Consider the following 20,902-nt stretch of genomic DNA (forward strand, 5'->3'; position numbering starts at 1 on the left):
TTCAAGTTGCTTAATCATTATTAATCTATATTTTGCATATCAGAAAAAAGCACTAACTATATTCACAGTAAACTAAAACACTTTACATGAAAAGTATTACGGTATATATTTTAAACGAGATCAAAACTTGACATAATTGGCGTCCTCGCGTTTACCAGCATGCTCAGCGGCAGATGACGTCACTGGCACGGAAGACCATCAGCATTACTGTAATGTACAGTACAGTGAGCATTAATATAGTGTATTAATACCAACGGTACGGGCCTTTTATCTAGTAAAATGTTCTGCAAAGCACCTTTAATATACAAAATCTATTAATGAGACCGGAAGAAAGGAATACATATTAAACACGTATTTTATTACATTCTGCAAATCATTTGCCGTAAGTGTAATTGCATAACTAGCCTATAATGTCCAAAGTTCAGTTGTCCGGAAAGACCAGTGTCATAATCGCTATTTTACTGAACGTAATTGTTAATACTATTTGGTTAACTTGCAGTCCTATAAATCGCAGACCGTTTTCTGTGTGTGTACAATTTATGCAGAGACTGCAGCAGATTAAGTCATATTGTGCATTGCGGTGTATATAGTTTCTCATATTGTTATTATAATATTTTGTTATAACCCTTTTGTCTACGATTACGTGAGTACCTAGTTTTAATTATATGCCAAATAATGCAATCAAGATGCAGCTAAACTTTTCGTACAGCTAGTCGAAAACAATTTACTGTAGTAATCTTTAACAAAGTACTGAAAACGTTAATTTTATTACAGAATGGACTTCGTGGCAGAGGAAGTTTCGCAAAAGCTGTGGTCATATCATCAAGATGAATCAGGATGGACTTTGGCGAAAACTTCAGTAAGAATCAATGATAGAACCATTACTGTCAATCTAGATGGTGACTGCATCTCCAAATTTTAAAAACGTGTATAATTACTTTTATTGAGAAGCAGATCCGAATTTGTAAAATGTAGCCGATTTTCAGCTTTGCATGTTCTTACATGAATGGGCCCCCCTACCGTCTCAGAAATGTAATGCTGCTCTTTGCTTATAGGGAGATATTATAATATCTTGGAAACCATCCAATGAGTATCAAGGGAAACTGTAAGTCCTGAACGGATACTGAACTATCTATATATTGCTACAGATATTATAATATAACACCTTACCTGATTTATACTCCATGGATTGCCCAAAGATAGTTTGAAGGTGGACATAGACATCTTACATCAGATATAGACAGTTCTGTATATTTAATGCCTTGGGTCTGAAACGTACACCTTGTTCTTTGGATCTTTGCAAAGGTACCGTGGTCAGGCAACCATTGAGGACACCCCTGAAAATATCATTCCTTTCATGTATCTTCCAGAGCATAGAATGAAATGGGACAAGTCGCTACAGTCTTATTCCATTCTTGAGCATATTGGCCAGGTGAGACCCATAACAATTTCATGGACTGTTTGAAGTCTAGATCATTTGGGTGTCAGCCTTGCTTTTCAGGAAGAAAAAAGAAAATCAGCTATGAACGAAGTCTAAAGAGTACCAGTGCTGAACGACATATTAAAAGTGTAGTGTTCACCCAGATAGAGATGCACTTCCTTACATATGACAGGACTGCTTTTAATAAGGACACATTTAAAATTGGAGCATTTGCTTTTTCGACAGGAGACTTTTATTTGTCACACTGTCACCCACAGTTACGGCATGGGTCTCATTTCATCCAGAGATTTTGTTGACCTTGTGAAGGTAAAACGGTACAATGGAGGAATAGTCACTACTAACTGTGAGTAACTGGGATGCACGTCGCTAACCATGTTACCTTGGCCAGCGTTTCCTGTGTTAACTACTTCCTTCTCTGGATTTCTCACGTAGCTGTGAGTGTTGATTATCCCCAATGCCCACCATGTTCACCTCACATCAGAGGACACAACAATGCATGTGGATATGTGTGCTCTCCACTAATGGGGTATGTACTGTATGCCCCTTTCTGTGTAAAGAACAAGCCAGAAGGGCTACATTAAGACGATTTCAGTCAGATTTTAGTTTCTAAAGTGCACTTCAGATTGGCATCAAGTGTAATCCATAATGCAATCTAGTGAGAAAAGTGCATCAAAAAAATCTAAAGTCTGAAGGTTCAGAGCGTTACCTAAGCTGTGTGTATGAAATCAAAGAATACATAAGCCTCTATGGAAAGTTATACAAGGTCAGTTATCTTAAGTAGCCATAAAGAGTAGCAGGTGGTAACAACTTGTGTAAACACTTCAGGGCTAATTTATTATAAGAAATAGTATAACTGACATCTGTAGTACAAATGTTTAACTAATACATGTTGGTCAAACAGATCACACAATACTAAGCAGTTCATGTGAGCGTCTTCTTGCGTGGCTTGACCATGGCGAGTGGATGCGTTAATGTGTGTGTGGGTGTTGCCAGGACTCCCTCTCGGTCCCAGTTGGAGGTCTACATCCAGCCTGACTTAGGGGGGATGTTGCCTCGGACTGTGGTGGAAGCTGCTCTTCCCAACAACATCATCGACCTGGTCAACAGCGCTCGGGCTGGGCTGAAGGCCAAGACTATGGAGAGTACTGGGCCATAACCAAACAGGTGCTAATACATGAACGTTGTACTCTTAATACCATGGACATTTGTCATGCAAAATAGGAATAATGTGTAATAATGAATGGAAAATTAAATACTGTAAGAAATACAGCAGGTTTGTAATCCAGAAAACTTTTACGGAGTTTGACTTCGGGATGATCCAAAATGTTTTGATTAAACAGCTTCTGTTGACACTGCTCTGCTATCATTTTGTGCGAAGCCAGGCATGTTGCAATTCATGTTTTTTTGGTGGACTAAATGCTGTGTATAATATATAACCAGTTGTGACTATGTGATAACAGTACAACAGGTTATGATGTTGTGCTTGTGATCGGAAAGTTGTCGGTTCAAATCTCATGCTGGGCAGAGTGATTTCACCATTGGACCCTTGAGCTCTAGAGGCTGGCTTACCCAACCACACGACTCCTTGGATAAAAGTGAATGATACATACACAAAGTAACACTGCCAGGCTAAATACAAGGATATTCTTAAAAGCAGCAACCATTTACATTTCGTCTCCAAAGTTAATCGAAACTAAATATTTGACTCCCCTGTCATTGGTCATGGTTCATCACTGTGATTAATGCTCTCACTTTGTAAGTGGCGTGACGAAACCACCAGCCTTGATGTCACATCCTTTATGACACATTTACGGTCTGTATGGCAAGAAATTTATTAGAATTTTTCCAGTAATAATGCATTACTCAGATAAAATAAACCACAAACAAAGCATACCTAAGTGCTTTAACACTGAGTAATAAACTCTCAAGGAGACTGATCCCCAGGACACACAATGTAACATTCTTTACAATGTAACAGTTACAACAACCTTTTATTTTCTTTTACCTTCTTTTTAAATAAAAAAAAACACACATCATACTTACACAAAATACTTATTCAAAACCGTCGTACTGTGATTGTACTTAAGACTTTGGTTCAAGATCACTTCCTGTCTGAGAATGTCAGATGACCTCACACAAACACGACAGCGCCACCCAACCCCTTTGGCTGGAATTGCACTCATACGCCTGTATAATCAATAAAATTCCTTTACCAGAAGGATGCACTCATGCTTAAAATAGTAGTGACACCCTCGGCTTCAAGGTAGGGGTCATCTATGGTGTCACACGCTCCATACGCCATCCTGTTCCGCATGTCACAGCTTGGAAAAGCCTGCCACTCTGTTATATTAATATGCGTGTGTCATCCATCAGTGTGTCACCCATCAGTGCACACAGGCCATATGGCTCATGCAGATGTCTCAGCATGGCTTGAAGTACCTCAACAGGTTGTTCACCTGGGTGCGGTTGGATGGATTCAGTTTCTTTCCCTTGGATGGCCTGCTCCAGCCTCGCTTAGGGGAGGGCAGAGTCTGCGAGGGTGGGGTTGAGGGTGGGGTTCGCGTCTCTCGCTTCCACTCGGCCAGCAGCTCCCCCTGCAGTTCTGTGGGGAGCTCAACAAACACCTGGGGGTCCACGTGAGAGGGCACCTCATGGACGGGTGAGTTCAGCGAGGGATTCAGGCTTTGGGTCTGGTTTGCAAGCGTGCGTAGAGCCAAGCTGGGTGGCCGGAGTACGGCTGGAGAAGAGGCCTCCCTGGAAGCATGTTGGCCCAGTCCCAGTCTTGGGGCAGAACTCGCAGTGGAACCAGGGCAATCTGGAACAGGAGCTGAAGCTGCACTAGATCTCAGCTCCCTCTGGATTTCCTCAGGAAGTTCCCAGAACACGCTGGGGTCGACTCCTGGAGGAGGAGAGGGAGCCGACCTCTGCTGCAGTGGTGCACTGGCGACCAGAGACGCCTCTTGCACGTCCTGATTGCCGCTTGTATCAAGCGCCCCCTGCTGGCAGGTAGGACCTGAGGACTGGAACATGATAATAATAAAAGACCTAATGCATCAGATTCCTATTATTGTTTTTATAAACATTATGCTTAAAACACCCAGATGTCATATTAATATTATATACAGAAATTCTCAACATACACCATGAGAAAGATGAGGAGCTGTAGAAAGTGGCAGAAAATACTAACATGTTTGGTGTTGCAGTGTTGCAGTGAACACATGAATTAAATGAGTAAAACATGTTTTTCCATTAACTGAAATACACGTATACTTTGCATTCATGTTGAGTAAAACAGCCACTTATGTAGTCTAATTTTGGCCATTAACTTATCATCAAGGCATTACATAAAAGTACCATACTACCAAACAGATCACGTTTAGACGCAGTATATATTATCAGACATAAAGAGATCAGCATAGATTTAGGTTGTAGTTTGGTTGAAGCCCGGCTCTCCTCACCTCTGCAGATGGTGCCTCCTTTGGCTTGACGGGGGACCCCTGTGAGAAGAATGACACTATGGAGCCCCTAGTGCCCAAACAGCACAACTGCAGGTTGGTGAAGCACACGCTGATCAGGGTGATATGGAACGGCATGTGTCTGTCCACCAATCTGAAGAAGAGCTTCATGGCCAAGGACACCAGGGGTGTCACCGCATCCCAGCTGCCTGTTTTCACAGAAGAGTTTCGGAAACGTGAACAAAAGATCAAATGCCTATCATACTTATAGAGGTAAGAAGCAAATTACCATGGAGCCATTTTGCTAATAACCAACAGGCTTCTTATGCAGGCTGTTACCAGCTCATATGTCAGGAGGAGTCAAAGGCAGAGGCGACTGGCACCTGAGCGGATCTTTTGCCCCAGGGTGGTGGGCAAAGGGCACTGACGGCTCTCCCTGCTCACCGGCTGGCTGGATTCCGAGAAACGCTTGATGGTCAGACGCATGGTGCGCGGAACCCTGCCATCCCTGTGCAACCTGATGGTGACAGCATCAGAACCGCAGCCCCACAGCGATGATGGACCTCAGAAGGCCCCGCCCCCTCCACCAAGTCGCCCACCTGTGTAGCAGACTGCTTACGAGCTCTTTGACCTTCTGCATCACCTCCACTTCTGTAGACACTTTTTTGAATGAATCCTCATCACTGAGAGACTGAAATGCAGGGGGGGAAACCAGGCTGTGAGAGAATCTCCAAGCCAGTGGGGAAGCCCTAACTGCGACACACTGCACGGATCCAGTGCGATGGCCTCAGATCACTGCTGCTCCTACTTAGCTGGGTTATTCTCCTGCAGTCTCTTTTTGTTTGTTCTCATTGCTTTAAATAGCAGCACAAGGCAGGCAGTCTTACAGTCAGGATGCTGGGGAATGTGGATAACCAAAGAGAGCTCCCTAATTCTACCTGCTATGGTAAGATCTCTATTACAACCGAACAGGCCACATCTCCACATCCCTCCAAATCACATCACTATTCAAGCCAACACATGCAAATAGACAGACAGATTCAGACAGAAGAATTCCCCTTAAGGATTAATGAGGTTTGATGCCACAAATATTCTCACTCACATAAAAAAAAGTCTGATTTTCCAAATAAGTAGCCCATTGTTCTTAAGTAATTTTACTGCAATAGTCAGCATGAAATCCTGTTGTGCACCAAGTTAAAGATATGTGTCAATTATACACTTTAAGATTGCAGATTACAAGCTTGTGTCCCCACTAAGCAGCCGTGCACACTATGTAGGATGACTGCATATTAACCGAACTTCGCAAGACAGGCTGCTCACTGCCAGGGAGGGTAATTTCATTTTAAAGACAGCACTAAAGATAAACAGGATTTACTAATAATAAGAAGGCTTTTCTTATGAGCAAGAGCAGACTTAGTGACAATGAGGAGCTTTATTCATGATGAGAAGGGAATTATTGGTAATCTGCCTGTTGATCTTTTGGACCTCAGTGCCCATGACATCTGTCGCATACAAGTGTTTGTCCAGCAGGGCGGCGATACCTGTGGGGGTCCTCTGGGCGTGACGGGCAGGGGATCAATGCCCAGACTCAGGCAATGAATGCGGCGAGCACAAATCCCACCCAGCTCCTTCTCTAGCGTGGGCAGGGGGCACCGTTGCAGGTCAACCACGCTGTGAATGCCGAGAGCCTGCAGGCGCATAGCGGTGCTGCGGCCCACACCTGCGGGGGGGCATGGTAACACACTGAAGATGAGTCCCCCGCCCCGCCAGTACCACAGCGCCGGGACTGGGCGGAGCTTACTCGGTATGGCGCGAACGTGGATCAGGCCACGCATCAGCTGGGCGGAGCTTTCTGGCAGCAGCGTTGTCTGCTGATTGGGTCGGAAGGTGCCGGAAACCAGCTTGGCCAGAACCTTGCTGGGGGCGATGCCAGCGCAGCCCGTGAGGCCCAGCTGGGTGTGGACGGCGGCCCGAAACTCGGCGGCGATGTGGGACCCCAATGCTAGCCGGTGGTGGTCGGGGGCCGTGGTATCTAGGGCTGGATAGACCACAACACGTCCGATTGTTAAACAATGAACCTAAACAAGTGATAATTTAATTCCTCTCATCTTTTGTCATCTGCTGGCTTTTTCCAACATATCGCTCTGTTTGTTGTTTTTTTTTTTAACTCATTTTATTTAAATGTTAATCAATCTTGTGTCATGAATTATCTAGTGATCCGGTCAAGAAGGGTGCAAAAAAAAAACTACACCCCCAAAACCTTGGTGTACCAGATATTTAAAAATTCATCTCAAACATTCCAACTCCAGATCCAACAAGCTCCCTCATTCTTCCGACTTCAAAGAGCATCAGCCTCATTTTTATCCCACAAAGATGAACAACCCCCGCAAAAAAAACCCTTCTCATTTCTACGAATTCCAACCAATTCCTTCTACACTTCTTGTTGCGAGTTGTCTCCTGGTAAGAAAAACATGCACAGCTTACAGAAATTTATGGCAGGCCTGAAAAAACACATTAACCCCTTTTTCCCCAGCTGTACATAAAAGCTACTTTGAATAAATACCTTTATCATGAGCACCACCTAGTGGCAGCACGGTGCATGTGACAAGCAGAAGAGCAAATTGACTTTGGTCAATGAATAGGCATGAAGTGGCTGTATTTCTGAGCAAGAGTCCTTTATGCATGCATGCACATAGACACACATGCCCACAAAAAACATTGACTGACCCTGCTGGTTGTAAATATGGCCATTGACTGAAACGTCAGAGGGCAGAGGCACTTTCTTTAACTTCTTTTCCACCAGTTCTGTGACGTCCACAAAATTCTCATCAAGGCCCAGTCTCTCCACCAGGGGGCAAAAACTCTCCAACAGTTCTGGAAACACAAAGCAAATCTCTGTCCATTTGTCTGTCCGTCCATCCATCCATCAATCTTCCCAGTTTGGACCATGTCTCACACGATACATGTTGGGTGACTAGGGTTCATGGTGCCAGTAGGCAACCAATCAGCACCTGCACAGGGCCTGTAAGAGTAGAAAGCCTGCAGACAGACAGTGTTACCTGTGACTTTATAGGATATCTCCCTATAAGGGGTCAGGTCTTCTCCATTGAGAAGGACCAGCTCGGGGCATTTAGACCTGGCTTCCGTCGCCATCATCCGCTTGGTCACCCCAAGCTCCCTGGCCAAGTAGTTGCACGTGACAATGAAATACTTCTGGTGAACAGCTAAATGCAAAACATTTACAGTGAAACAAACATTTTTATTTGCTAATTTCCTTACGAGACACCTGAATATTAAAAAAAAAAAAATCTACAGAACTCCATTAGATGTACATAAAGTGGCTGATAACTCGTTACAGTTCATTAAAAAAGCTTTCATAGAACATCCTAATAACCAGATTAGCTACTGGGGACGACCAATAAAGCCACCTTAGAGGAAATTAAGCGCAGCTAATGCAGCTGAGAAGGTGCAGATTATATTTCCTATATAGCTGGAATAAATCCAAATCGCATTTCATTAGAAGATAAAGAGCTTTTATTTCAGGAACTGATGCGATTAAACATATCAAGGGTCCTTAATTTAGCCAATAAAGAAGCTGTCATTGACCTAAAGGCAGGTTCCACAGGGCTGGGTTGCGGATCATTTCCACCTGGGCATAGAAACAGTCCAGGTCAAAGTGCAGGATGACCTTCTGTGGCTGGCCTTCTGGAGGAAAGGACCAAACACACCACCACACAGCCATAACAGGTCACATATATGCATACAGGCAACTCTGGTCAGCTGGCTGGCGAGAGATTTCCAATTCGGAACAAGTCTGCACACACATTTACATCTATATAAGAGTTTTATTACCTTGTAAATACTCTGTGGGTTTTGCAACCGACCCCAACGGTTTTGATGTAGCTAATTTTAGGTTTATAATGGAATAATATAAATTTGCTGGGAGATTTCTTGTGTGAGCCTGAGAGTCTGAAAGCGTGAGTGTCACGCTAGATGCTGGTAACCCTGCATGGTGCTTCTGTGTCATTTAACCAGACCCTTCAAATCCATTTCAGTTCTGAGGATAATACCTCGATCTTTTTTCCTAGTATCATGCATACAGTATATACGGCTATATGGGGGTTTTTATATATTCTGGGTGCACTGATTTCATTCTGCATGTCGAGGAGACCTGATAAACCTAGTGGTCCTCCTAGGTTTCAGTGTCCGAGCAACTATGCCACTTTGCTTAGTTTATATCTTTGTTTATGTTTAGCCATGCGTGAAAACAAATCTACAAAACCGATTTTACGACATGCAATCCTGCAAGATTATATTTTAGTGTAAAATGTAGACGAAGCTAATATTTTCACTCATTAACAAACAAATAAACAGTACAGTTATTAATTTCTGGTGTTTCTGCTCGCTCCGGGGAGCCCCGTGTACCTGCGTCCCGGCAGTCGGCCGGCTGGCTTGCCGCGATGTCCGCGCTCTCATCGGTCCAGTCGATGTCATCGTCAGACAACGGCGGCTCGCCTTCATTATCACCCAGCGCCATCGTCTTAATTACTGTGCAAAATAATGCATATCTCGCTGCAGACAGAAGCCACCGAAAGGGCGCCGCTTCCTGTTATTCTGCAGTAGTGGCTGGTTTCCGCAACAAAACAAATTTCCAAAAGACCTGGCGCCATCTACAGCGAAGGAGATCACACGGAAACTCCGGTTTAATTCAGAGCCGCTGCTTACACGTTTCATACCTACTGAAGTTAAATATTTACCAAATCATACATTCTGCCTTATTAATATAATCTAAGAAAACAACGAGGATTTTTACTTTTATTGAATGTTCAGAAATAGGACTGGGTGTTTATGCTGGTTTTAGATACTGAAAACTGATTGGTATAACAATTTGTGAAATATGTTAACACCAGTGCGACGTATTTCGGTAATTTGCCTGAAAACCCCACATATAGCTGGGATGCTGTGGAAACGGAAAGTACAAGGAGCTAAACTAAGTTACTTTCCTTTGCTTTCACCTTTCATGTGACCACAGCCCTATCCTAACATTGAGGCTGACCTGTTCTGAATTGAAGAGAAACATAGAAATCTACAATCTTGGACGCTCACGCGAGAAACCCCAAGGCAAATCTATATTATTCCATTATAAACCTAAAATTAGCTACATCAAAAGCGGTAGTTTGCAAACCCTGTGGACTATTTACAAGGTAATAAAACTGTGACATACATATATGCGTGTGCATGTGAGTGCAGACTTGTCTCAAACGGAAAATCTCACTCCATCCAGCTGACCGACGTTGGCAACCCTGAGCACATGTCAGCTGTTTTGCAATGGTTGGTATAAGGGACCCATTGCCACAGCTGATAGATCTGCATTCACTTCCTCTTTCCATGGCTGTATGTATGACTGCCTCCAGCTCGCCCTAAAGGGTAAGCCTAATTTTAAAACACGACCTTCAGACACCATTACAAAGATACGGAGAGCTGGCAAATGTGCTGTGAAAGAGTGAACGATCTCATTTGTGCGGATCCACGAAATCGGGCAGATAGTAAATTGCCTTTTGAGAAGCCTGAATACCCTATTTAAACCAATATTCTCAACCCTCCCACTGGCTGCTTTGTCTACTGAGATAAACAGCATTCGCTTAAAGTGCTGCACATCGAGTAGGCCAAAACTGGATGTAAAACTCAGGTGACATTAAGCGCATTTAAGAGAGGCTGTTGTATTAGTTCTTATGAAGTTGCTTCTTTTTTGGGTTTTGGAGTTCAGCTGGTATATTATTGACACTTGTTTTTTTTTAAATTGCTAATTTTTATATATTCATATGAATACAGATGGCTGCATGCTTCGTTTTAATCTGGTACAGTGGACCTGTATGCTTTAAAAAAAAACTTTTGTTTCAACACTTTACAGTAGATTTTCCAGAAGGAATCAAAAAAGCTGAAAACCAAATTTGCCAATATGGGGAAACGTAATAATTCCCCAACCCCAGTGAAGAAAGCAATCGAGCAATACTGCTGCAAAATACTGCCTGTCGATGTCGGAATCACAAATCACAGACACAATTATAAGGAACATGAAAGTCTCTTGATCATGGCTGACAGCGACTGTAGGCCAAACAATCACTGTCAGGTAATCTGGCTACAGGGAGCAGAAAGGCAAGGCAGCTGCCCATGCAGACGCCCAACAGACCTCCTCCTATAGGCCCTGATCTCCACCAGGAGTCCGAGCTCCTCTGTTCATCTGCAAGCTGAGATAGATGGCATGAGATAGGATGTGCAAAAATGGCATGAGAATTGTTAGCAATGTTTCGTGGATAGATACTTTGATTAGATAGAAGCAAAGAGATCTTAGTGCAGGAAGAAACAATCACGATGCCTCAAGCTTAACAGACATAATGAAAATATAAGCCCGGCAATATATATAAGGGACACCTAAGACAGGAGGATGACAGCTCGGCTTACAAACAGCCGGGTGTTCAGAATCCATTATCTGCTCAGCACCTTTTGATTTGCTGAATATTTAGTGGTAGCATTTTCCTGTAGACTTGCTGAATTGTGCTTGTAATTTTCGGTACGACATGATAAAGAGTGTCTTTTGAGCAAGGCAGTTGGCGAGAATTAGATCACAGAGACACAAATGCAAGTGTGTTGAAAGCTTTAATGGTGATCATAAACATTTTATATCCAGCTTTCCATTATTTGGCACCCAAAGCTATATGTATATACACATTATACTAAGAATTATTATATTATACTACTTAACCAGCCTGAGAGCTAAAAAGGGTGATACAGCAACCATAGTATAATGATTTAATGGGCCAGCTTCTTTCTACATCATGCAGAGATTGTTTTTTTTTTTTACTTGATCTTTGACTATATTCTGCAAATTAAAGACACTATATACAGTATATTTCTAAGATGAGATCCAAATGTGCTTCTTGTTTGTAACAACAAGCTATTTAGCTTCACCTTAAATCATATAAATTGAATTAGAGTTGACTAACATAATTTCTGTCTTATCTGAGTTTAGTTGACTGATAACACCTGGACCAGGAGAAAACCTGTCTGCTGACACCAACAAGATTCCCTACCCTGATCTATCCTGCCTATTTATGAGGACATTGTGATCTATGATGTCAGAAATGGCACTTAAATCCAGAAACACGGGAGCAGAAGTGCTGCAACAATCGGAGGAGAGAAGGAGCTCGTTCATCACCTTGGTTCAGGCCTGAAGCTGAGCAGATCACTCAGGTCTGTAATCGGATTCTCACATAGGGCTTCATTATAGCCATGCTATAGGTGTCTCTGCTCAGAAATCTGCAATGGCTGTACTGTGACTCCGCCCCTGAATCAACAAGGACTGTGGTACTCTTTTGAAGCACTAATGCAGACTTTGCCAGGCTGCGGTGCACGTCGCATCTCCACCACCTAAAATCCATCACCAGCATCTCCACTGGTGTCACATCAGCACCATCTCCATTACTTCTGCTATCTACATCTGCACCAGCTCTACCTCCATCAGTCACTCATCTCCCCCCTTGAAAATAGAATAAAGGGGGATCTTTCTTTGCTGAAAGTGCCAGAAACAGGGACGACTTCTGCTTACAAGGCAGCTATGATGCTTTTAGCTGTAATGCTGCCATCTCCCCCCAAGTACATATAATACCTGCACAAAGCATACAGCCAAGACTGCATTAAGCTATTTTCTCTTGCAGTAACATTATTATAAAAACTCTATGTCTTCTTTCTCCACATTAATATCTTTGTTTATATTTTAATTGAAACACACACACATCACAATTGTAATAGTATTCATTGTCCAGAACGGGGCTTCTTAATCCCTTCCCTGGGGATGGGGTATGAATTTCTATCTTTGCCTAATAATACGTTACACTCTATTGCTTTGGTTATATCTGAATAATATCCTGCAATTATTTCTTTTTATAGAAGCTTAAAACAGTTATCATTTTATCCATCCATCTTCCAACCAGTAATCCTGGTCAGTGTCATGGAGGGGGGGCTGGAGCTTATTTCTAGCAGCACAGAGCACAGTACTGGGGTACACAATGGACGAAATCCCCGTTCCATCATTTAATCTGTATTGTAATCTTTTGTAGAAGCACGTTGTATACCACAAGGGGGAGCCAAAGATCCAGAAATGAGGGAAGGCTATAACGATTTAACCAAGGGACGCAGTAAAATGCAGTCGGAGTGCAATGACTCCGATGTCCTCGTTCTTCTGCATGCTCTGCTGCTTTCAGGAACATTAACTAAGGCATTAAAGCTCTGTCATCCAGCCAAGGTCTATTAGGAACCATGAATGAAAGTAGCACTGATTGGCTCCATTATCTCCCACTATGGACAGAAGCTTGCCACACAGGGCTATAGCCCCTACTAGGTACGGCTGTGATCCACCTGCCTTTGCCTGCCTAGGGGGCTCTGAAGGTCAGCCTGGGGTAGATGTCAAACAGCCTGTGTCAAACATGCTTGTAGCCAGCAGGACGTATACAATTGAGAGCCGGCTTTTCCTCTTCACCTTATTAAAAATATAAAACGGCAAACGCTTTTCTGCCTGAAGTATTTCAGGGAAACTGCTTTTAGAGTCAGTGTTTAAGTGCTTTGTAGAAAATATTATAATTGTCACGATAGTAAAACACATTTGAATTCATGACCTGAAAAAAAACTTTTATTATTTACGCTCCTTCTTTTGCTTTCTTTCCGTCCCTCCTCCTGAAAGCTGTACAGATCCGGAAGCACCTAGAATGAGCCCTTCGACGAGAATAAGGGCAAATGCTAAGGCTAGTTCATTTCAGTTTCAAAATCAGCCCATCAAACGTGAATCAAGTATGTGAATCCTATATTACACTAAAGGCCCAAAGAGAATTCTGCTCTCCTTTAGTCGGGTACAGAGCCTTTGTTGTCACCATCATAGTGGGCGTCACGGCCCAAGAGACTCCAAAGGCAGGTCCAGAGGCCACAGCCTCTTAAAAAGGCAGCTCTCTGCCAAGCACTGCCTCTATGTATTTGAGTCTGCCACAACAACTTAGCTTAACGCACAAATTTAAGCATCTGCATGCCATAATGTGTTTAGGCATTAGTATCTCACAGGAACAGGGCGTTACACCATTTCCAGGCTTGTGTCTTTGCCAATTATTCAGTGCTCAGGTGTGGACTGCCACGGTGTTCAGCGTTTTTGCCTCTCCTCATATAAGCTGCCCTTTAGAGACATTGCACAGTTCCATCTAAATTATCTTTATGCTTCCCACTACCTAACTTGGCCGTCTCAAGGTACTTAAAGTAGAATCTAACAACAGCATTACAAGCTGCTGTGACACAACAGTAATTGGTAATAACATCGCACACAGACACAAAGGCAATTAACATGGTACAGTTTAAAGGGTTGGTGTAAAAATGCCAGAAGACGGGAGAGTCGAGGAAGAAAAAAAAAGATAGGAAATAAAAAACAAAGCGAGGACCGAAGCCGGCCTTCCCGTCCCCCCTGAGGAGTGGCGAGCTTTCAGCCTGCGTTTTGCTAGGTCAGCCAGTCATGTCCGCTGGGTCAGCCTGCTATGACGATGCTTCTCCTGCACTGAGCCTGAGCTACTTCAGAAGCCTGCAGCGCTCGCTCCGGGGGGGGGGGGGGGGGGGGTGTCTGCCCCAGACAGAGTGGGCGGAGAGAAGAAACATGCGGGGCAAGTGTGGAGAAAGGGGAAATGACAGGGACATGAAGACAGAAAATGACCGTAGCAGCTTTAAGTAGCATAGGGTAGAATAAAAGAGCGTGTCTCCGGTGTAGAGAGTGACACTGAGGGGCCATCCTTTATCCTGGCTGGCAGGCCGTTTCATCATTTAAAGGCCGTAGAGCAGAAGGCTGCGCTGGCCGCGATTGTTTATTTATCCCACCAGCACCAGTGGCGGCATAAGGAGACTAGCGAGAGCATTATGGCTCATATAATCCACCGAGTTCACTCAGATAAGTGGAAGCCAGACGTTTCACTGCCTTATAATTAAGACGGAGTCGACAAGCTTAAATGGAAGCTAATGGAGGGACGTGAGGACTGGTTGCGCTATGATCATATTTTTAGTTTTTACAATCCTCACTGCAGCATTTTTGTATGCCTTGAGGTGCAATAGGACGTGATTTATGATTCCTATAAGTACAAGTGCGACAGCTCACAACGCTCCGGTTTGAGCTCAGCTCCATCCACTTTTCTATTTCTTTTTTGTATTCCTTTAGAGTTGTGCCGACATTTACGAAGCAGGTAATTTGTGGAAGCATATAGCAGCAGAAAATGTAAAGGGTTAAGAGCTAACAGCGGTTTCCTTACCTTCAAGAGTGATAAAGCCTGTTATTTCTGATTTAAAGATTTTTCCATGACTTCCATGATCATTTAAATTTCGATAAGTAATTTGCCCATATGGAAAAGTTCTGAAAAAATAATATATGATTCGTTTTACCTAAAACATATGAGCTCTTCATATGACATATTTCAAAATAAATATAGAATCCATCCATCCATACATGCATACATACATTTTCTGTACCTGCTTGTCCTATTCAGGGTCATGGGGGGGGTCCAGACCCTATCCAGCAGGCCACAGGCGCATATTAACTTACTGTGTCATTAGACATATATGTCCTTTATTGACATATAAAATTACTGTACCGTCAAACATTTAAGTCCTACGTTTATGTACAATCCATATAAATATATGTGTCATTAGTCGTACATGTCCTTTATTCATGTAAAATACATATTAAATTAATATTTTGTCAGTATTAGTTTCTATGCATAATTCTTTGCATGAACTCAGCTGAACCATGGACAGAGGTTCCACACAGCTAGAATGAGTATTTTGAAAAGGCAACATCCTTTATCGCTTGATACATTCACTTTGTGTTCTGAGGACATAACATGAATTTTCTCATGTCTAATTAAACCAACTGAATGTGGAGTGATCACACGTTTTTCATTAGAATAACATAAGAACAACATATTTTTTTTATTAAGAAACAGCAAGCAATAAACATCTATTTCCTACTAAAGCCATATGTTATCATGTAGGGTAAAATGTAAAATTAATGTGAAAGTTTCCTATTTTCTTATAGGCTTTTCCTTTGAGTGCCTTAAATGTCAAGTGTACATCCTGCATTGTCATGTGCAATCAAAATATGATTGCACATGTCTTATATGAACCCTGTAGTTCCTCTCATATGGGTAGAACATGTTCTCCTAGTGTCAAGCAGGGTTTCTCCCTCAGTCTAAGGACAAACACATAGGCCAGGGGTCTCCAACTCCGGTCCAGGAGAGCTACTATCCAGTCGGTTTTCTATCCCACTTGGCTTCTGATGAGCCACAGCTGCTCCTGGTATTTACCTGAGAACAGGTGTGGCTCATCAGAAGCCAGGTAGGATAGAAAACCTACTGGATAGTAGCTCTCCAGGACCGGAGTTGGAGACCCCTGACATAGGCTAATCAGTGTCTCGAAGGTGTCCAGAGAGTATAATTACGTGCTTGAGTGTGTGCCTGTGTCCTGTGGCGGACTGGAATTGAATTTGGGGTATACCTCCCCTGCCCCGTGCTGTCTGGGATATGGTCCATGCCCTTCTGCGGCTCTGATCAGGGTAAGGGGTTAGAAAATGAACGGATAGATCACCTCTTCCAATTCCTGTTAACCAGACAAAAGTTGCTGAGACAGTACTAATGTCAGTTGTTGTGATCCATACTCCTTTCAGAGGTAATCTCTGTCAGCCGGATATGATGTCTGAAATTATCCATTTCATTATTTAAATAAGCTTATAAAATTGTCATTACTGTGACTTGTTAGTAAGCTGGGTTTAAGTATGCTAAGTTACTGTTATCTGTAAGTTCAACGTAATTTACCTGTCCTGGCTGTCTAAAGTGATAGCAAACAGTACTTACTGTAAGTGTGCAGGTTTTGACTTTGATTATAGTATTATTCAAATCTAATTATTTACACACCATTCCCTAGTGGATTTCCTGAATTTCATTGAAAATCAGATTGTAGTTTCCATTTTTATTAGTTTTCAGTTAAATAAGTAAAACAGGGGTGATACAGAGATTTAAGAGTAAAGAGTGCAGCCTTTAAGCTGTGATATACAGTCAAAGTTACAGTCCTTCTCTGCTCTTCATATCTTCAATAATATCGTCACTTTCTGTTGTCTGCCTGTTCAAACCCTTCCCTGAACTCTGCACAGAACGAACATCCTAGAGTTTTAACATTAATTAGAATGTTTAAAGTTGAATATAAAATACTTGCCCTGACCCCTGAAGCCCTAAGTGGATTTGCACCGATGTGTGTTAGTGGTGGTCTTCTCCTGTCTGGGGCTTCAAAGCCTTCAGATGTTTCTAATCTAAAGTGGAAATGCACATTGAATTTGGAGTGTTCAATTACTGACTTCTTATGGGGCTCATTTTTCTTCGTCTAAAACTGAGGGCCAGTGAGCGTATCCAATGCAGGGACCTGCTGCCTGCTTCAGTTCCCTATTCATTTTCTCTGCTCCGAGCTCCTTTGCCGTCACTAGATAACTTCATCATCAGCAGCATCCATCCCCCAGCCATTCTCTGGCTGTATATCATCAAGTGTGCTTTATGAATACGGCCCGCGACTTATAGCTTTATCAGCAATGTACACCTACAGAAATTTAGTTTTTGGTAAGTTGTTTTCTTTAACTGCCTTTCTTGGCAGAAACTCGGGTACAATGACTCAGATGTAGGGCCCCCTAGAGGTCTACAAAAAAAAAGCAGCTCCATTCTTTCGTAGATCATATTGAAACAGTGGGTTTTGAAAAAGTGCTAAAAAATACTGAGCTGGAGAAGATAAGAACTCCTCATGGTACACAGCTATTGTCTTGGGGCGACAGAGTAAGCTATCACCTGTGAGTCCACAGTTGCGTTTCTTGGCCTTGATATACGAAACACAATGGTCCGATGGACTAGAAACGCAGTGGTGTTTCTGTAGTCGACATTTAAAGTTTTACTTAGCATGAGTAAAGCATCCTTTTATACAGCGCGAACACGGGCTCTTTGAAGGAGGATGTAAGAAGGAGACCTCTACGGACTGAGAAAAGTGAAAGCCTACACTTCGCAGAAAGAACCGATTTGAAGGTTTGCTGCGAGATAATTAGAGAGAATGACAGACGGGAGCAAAAGTGCTCAACCTGCAAGATGGCCAGAGGATCCGCGTCACATAGGTGCTATGGTGCAAACCTGAATATGGTAAAAAAAAATGCTGTTAATTTCTTCTGTCAGGTTTTATTACAGCCTTGCTATTCCGTTTATCCTCTTTAAACTACTTTGCAGTGCTGGAATTTGTGATATTTATAAAGAGAAAGAAAATGTCAGAATGAATAGCAATATAGAGGAAGTCAGGGCATCCATATCTCTGTATGTATCTTGTCTTGTGCTCCTTACTCATGTCTAGCAAATTTACAAAAAAATACCTTGTTTTTCCTCACTGTAGCTCATTCTTAAATCTTTTAAACCATAGACGCCAGTAGAATGCTTCTCCCAATAAAAAATAATTTACTTTCAGAATGCATGTGGGATGACTGGATGGAGCGGAATTCGATACTGACCTGCGTGGCAGGCGTGGCAACACATCTGCCAGCAGCAGGATTGGCTTTGCTTCAACCCCGGGGAGCCAACAGCTCAAGCAAAACTACTTCCTCAAAATGAAAAGGACCTCAAAAGGCTTGTCTGATTTTTTTTTTGTTTTGTTTAATAAACAAATCTAATCTTCTCCTAAAACGAGTTGGAGGTCTACTGGGACACAATGTTTCCCCTGTTTTTGTCAAAACATTTCGTCAAAAGATGAAAAATAAGAAACTATACAATTTGAAGATACAACTTCTAGTGTCAGTTGAAAGAATCTGAAACTTAAAAAAAGGGCAAGACAAGAAAAGCCATTTCTTGTAAAATAAATATATACATCTATTACGAGATAAATCCAACACTTCCCATACTTACACCTTGGTTAGTATAGGTACTACATCCAGGAAGGCATCCATCCATCCATCTTATACCCGCTGATCTAGTATGGGATTCTAGTGGGTTTGGGGATCACGGCAGAGCTACAGTACGGCAGGCAAACAGCCTGGATAGGATACCTGTCCATCACAGGGAACACACTCTATGGGTGAGAGACACTGATCCAACTGCAGGTCTTTGGATTGTGGGAGAAATCTGGAATATGAGTTAGAATTTGAAAAATTTATAAATCATGACATTCATTTACTTTGTTAAATGTATTTACGGATTTTATTGTGAGTATGTGTGGATGCCAAATGCAGTATTATTTATATTGACTATATAGGCATATACTTTATGTGGTAGTTTGGGGTGGTCACCAGCCAAATGGCCAGTCCAGCCCTGTGCACATCCATCCATCCATCCATCCATCCATCCATCCAGCACAGGCTTACAATGACCCTGTCTTTGGCAGCACAGGGCACAATGCAGAGACCACCATGGACAAAGTGCCAGCCTGTCACAGGGCACACACTTTTGCCCCCCCATCACATGCACTGGGGGCAATTTAGAGACGCTGATTGGCATAGCTGTATTTTCATGCTGCGGTTTAAAAGCTGAGTGCCCTGAGGGGACAAGCACAACATGAGGTGCACATGTTAGCCCCAATGACATAGCGGGGGCAGGACTAAAGCCCCCAGTCCCAGTGCTATGAGGCCTCTGTGCCACCCATTTACTTTAAGTATACTTCTGAAAATTGGGTCGTAGTGATGTGGAGAGAATATTACATAGAGGTTTGGAAAGGGCTCAGGGCTGGGTGGACAAATTGGCATTAGATTATGTTGCTTGGCAGTCCTTTTTATTAGAGAAGGTAATCACATTACAGAAAGCATGTAAGATTTTTCTTCTTTATAAAGTAGAAATTAATAAATTGACAATATGAAATACAGAATTTTTTTCTGTTTACTTTCCGTGATATTATGTGAAAACAGAGAATTCTGGCTCCAGAGGGATTGGGAATCTGTACATATAGCCCTTGATATGTGCAAAGAAAATTTTCGTGATATTTCGTGTTTTAAAAGAAGAAAACACTTCAGCAAGGATGTGTTGAATATGTACTTCAAGACCTTCTCTAAGGTTCTTGTTACACTACAGGGACTCCTTTGACTGATTTATGCTTAACTGACCTCATCCTACCTCAATGTGCATCAGGAAACCAAACATATATAAGAACATTGCTATGACTTCTGTTACAAAAGACAATTACATTTTGTGCTGCCCCAATACACATCTGAAATGTGTAAAGCAGGCTATTTAAACACAACCATTCATCAAAAATATGTTTTTGTGATGAAAACACCAGTGTTTTTCCATGTGTGAAATAACTTTAATTAGGGAGGTCTGTTGACTTGGCAGGAAGACACAAAAACATACCATGTAAACGTTTTATCAAATTATTTGTCCACTTATCCCGTCTTTTTGTGATGTTGTCATAATCACCTACTTAAAAAAGTAAAGAAAACTTGCAGACAAAGAATTTCAAGAGAAAAAAAAAAAACGTGTGGTCACACTTACAACACTTCGTATCCCCAACATCCACTATGCTAATTTAGGGCATATACAGGTGTGCCAAATATTTGCTGAGGAAAATCTCCATGTTTATAAGACACAACAATCCTCTCCGCAGAGCCAGAGAGCCCGGCAATGTTCGTATGGGCTTCAGGTGCGGGCAGGATTCAGTCAAGTCAAGGGAGGCTTTATTTTCACATGGGCCATATTCAGTACAAAGCATATGGTGACACGAAATTAACGATCCCTGGGCCACGGCGCTACATGTATACATAAAATGCATGATAGATGGGATAAGTGTTGGGGCTGGGGGGGGTCACACTGACACAAAATGTAAAAGTAAACAATGATGGAATGTTTAGAACGGCAATGAATGAAGAAGCAGAGAGGTATGTAGATGTAAATAATAGATAAGTAAATATCAAAGATTAATGAGTCCTGGTAAC

The 20,902-nt window shown here is 42.4% G+C and overlaps 2 protein-coding genes and 1 long non-coding RNA gene across 6 annotated transcripts; 2 read left to right on the forward strand and 1 right to left on the reverse strand.

The window, feature by feature from the left end:
* The first annotated feature begins 178 nt into the window (after nucleotides 1-178).
* Nucleotides 179-2,786, forward strand: LOC111839380 (stAR-related lipid transfer protein 6). Of its 3 annotated transcripts, none has more exons than XM_023803244.2 (7): nucleotides 179-256; nucleotides 775-859; nucleotides 1,056-1,105; nucleotides 1,306-1,432; nucleotides 1,667-1,784; nucleotides 1,874-1,967; nucleotides 2,435-2,786. In XM_023803244.2, exons 2-7 carry the CDS (start codon nucleotides 776-778, stop codon nucleotides 2,595-2,597), a joined length of 636 nt encoding a protein of 211 aa, XP_023659012.2. In that variant the 5' UTR covers nucleotides 179-256; nucleotide 775; the 3' UTR covers nucleotides 2,598-2,786. The 3 variants fall into 3 exon arrangements, with proteins under 3 accessions (XP_023659012.2, XP_023659011.2, XP_023659010.2); XM_023803243.2 differs by having other exon boundaries at nucleotides 196-382; XM_023803242.2 differs by lacking the exon at nucleotides 179-256 and adding an exon at nucleotides 439-643.
* A 469-nt stretch (nucleotides 2,787-3,255) lies between these two features.
* poli (polymerase (DNA directed) iota) lies at nucleotides 3,256-9,570 on the reverse strand. Of its 2 annotated transcripts, none has more exons than XM_023803239.2 (10): nucleotides 9,322-9,570; nucleotides 8,503-8,598; nucleotides 7,956-8,120; nucleotides 7,624-7,770; nucleotides 6,698-6,934; nucleotides 6,438-6,616; nucleotides 5,496-5,587; nucleotides 5,280-5,413; nucleotides 4,900-5,105; nucleotides 3,256-4,461 (listed from the first exon to the last, which is right to left on the reverse strand). In XM_023803239.2, exons 1-10 carry the CDS (start codon nucleotides 9,431-9,433, stop codon nucleotides 3,862-3,864), a joined length of 1,968 nt encoding a protein of 655 aa, XP_023659007.2. In that variant the 5' UTR covers nucleotides 9,434-9,570; the 3' UTR covers nucleotides 3,256-3,861. The 2 variants fall into 2 exon arrangements, with proteins under 2 accessions (XP_023659007.2, XP_023659006.2); XM_023803238.2 differs by having other exon boundaries at nucleotides 8,503-8,601.
* Nucleotides 9,571-10,216: 646 nt separating this feature from the next.
* On the forward strand, nucleotides 10,217-18,492 carry LOC111839356 (uncharacterized). Its single transcript, XR_002837080.2, has 3 exons — nucleotides 10,217-10,323; nucleotides 11,927-12,147; nucleotides 18,454-18,492. It is a non-coding gene; the product is annotated as an uncharacterized lncRNA (long non-coding RNA).
* Nucleotides 18,493-20,902: the final 2,410 nt, after the last annotated feature.

This window comes from Paramormyrops kingsleyae, chromosome 2 (genome assembly GCF_048594095.1).
Source record: "Paramormyrops kingsleyae isolate MSU_618 chromosome 2, PKINGS_0.4, whole genome shotgun sequence".
Lineage (NCBI taxonomy): Eukaryota > Metazoa > Chordata > Actinopteri > Osteoglossiformes > Mormyridae > Paramormyrops > Paramormyrops kingsleyae.

Bases quoted from the DNA above. Each gene is read 5' to 3' on its own strand.
- LOC111839380 (XM_023803244.2), top strand. From the start codon at position 776: ATGGACTTCGTGGCAGAGGAAGTTTCGCAAAAGCTGTGGTCATATCAT. The intron at 1,106-1,305 runs GTAAGTCCTGAA...ATCTTTGCAAAG, and splicing joins AATGAGTATCAAGGGAAACT to GTACCGTGGTCAGGCAACCA. The intron at 1,968-2,434 runs GTATGTACTGTA...GGGTGTTGCCAG, and splicing joins GTGTGCTCTCCACTAATGGG to GACTCCCTCTCGGTCCCAGT.
- poli (XM_023803238.2), bottom strand. From the start codon at position 9,433: ATGGCGCTGGGTGATAATGAAGGCGAGCCGCCGTTGTCTGACGATGAC. The intron at 5,588-6,437 runs GTATCGCCGCCC...CCTGCATTTCAG, and splicing joins CGCCCAGAGGACCCCCACAG to TCTCTCAGTGATGAGGATTC. The intron at 4,462-4,899 runs GTGAGGAGAGCC...ATCATGTTCCAG, and splicing joins AGGAGGCACCATCTGCAGAG to TCCTCAGGTCCTACCTGCCA.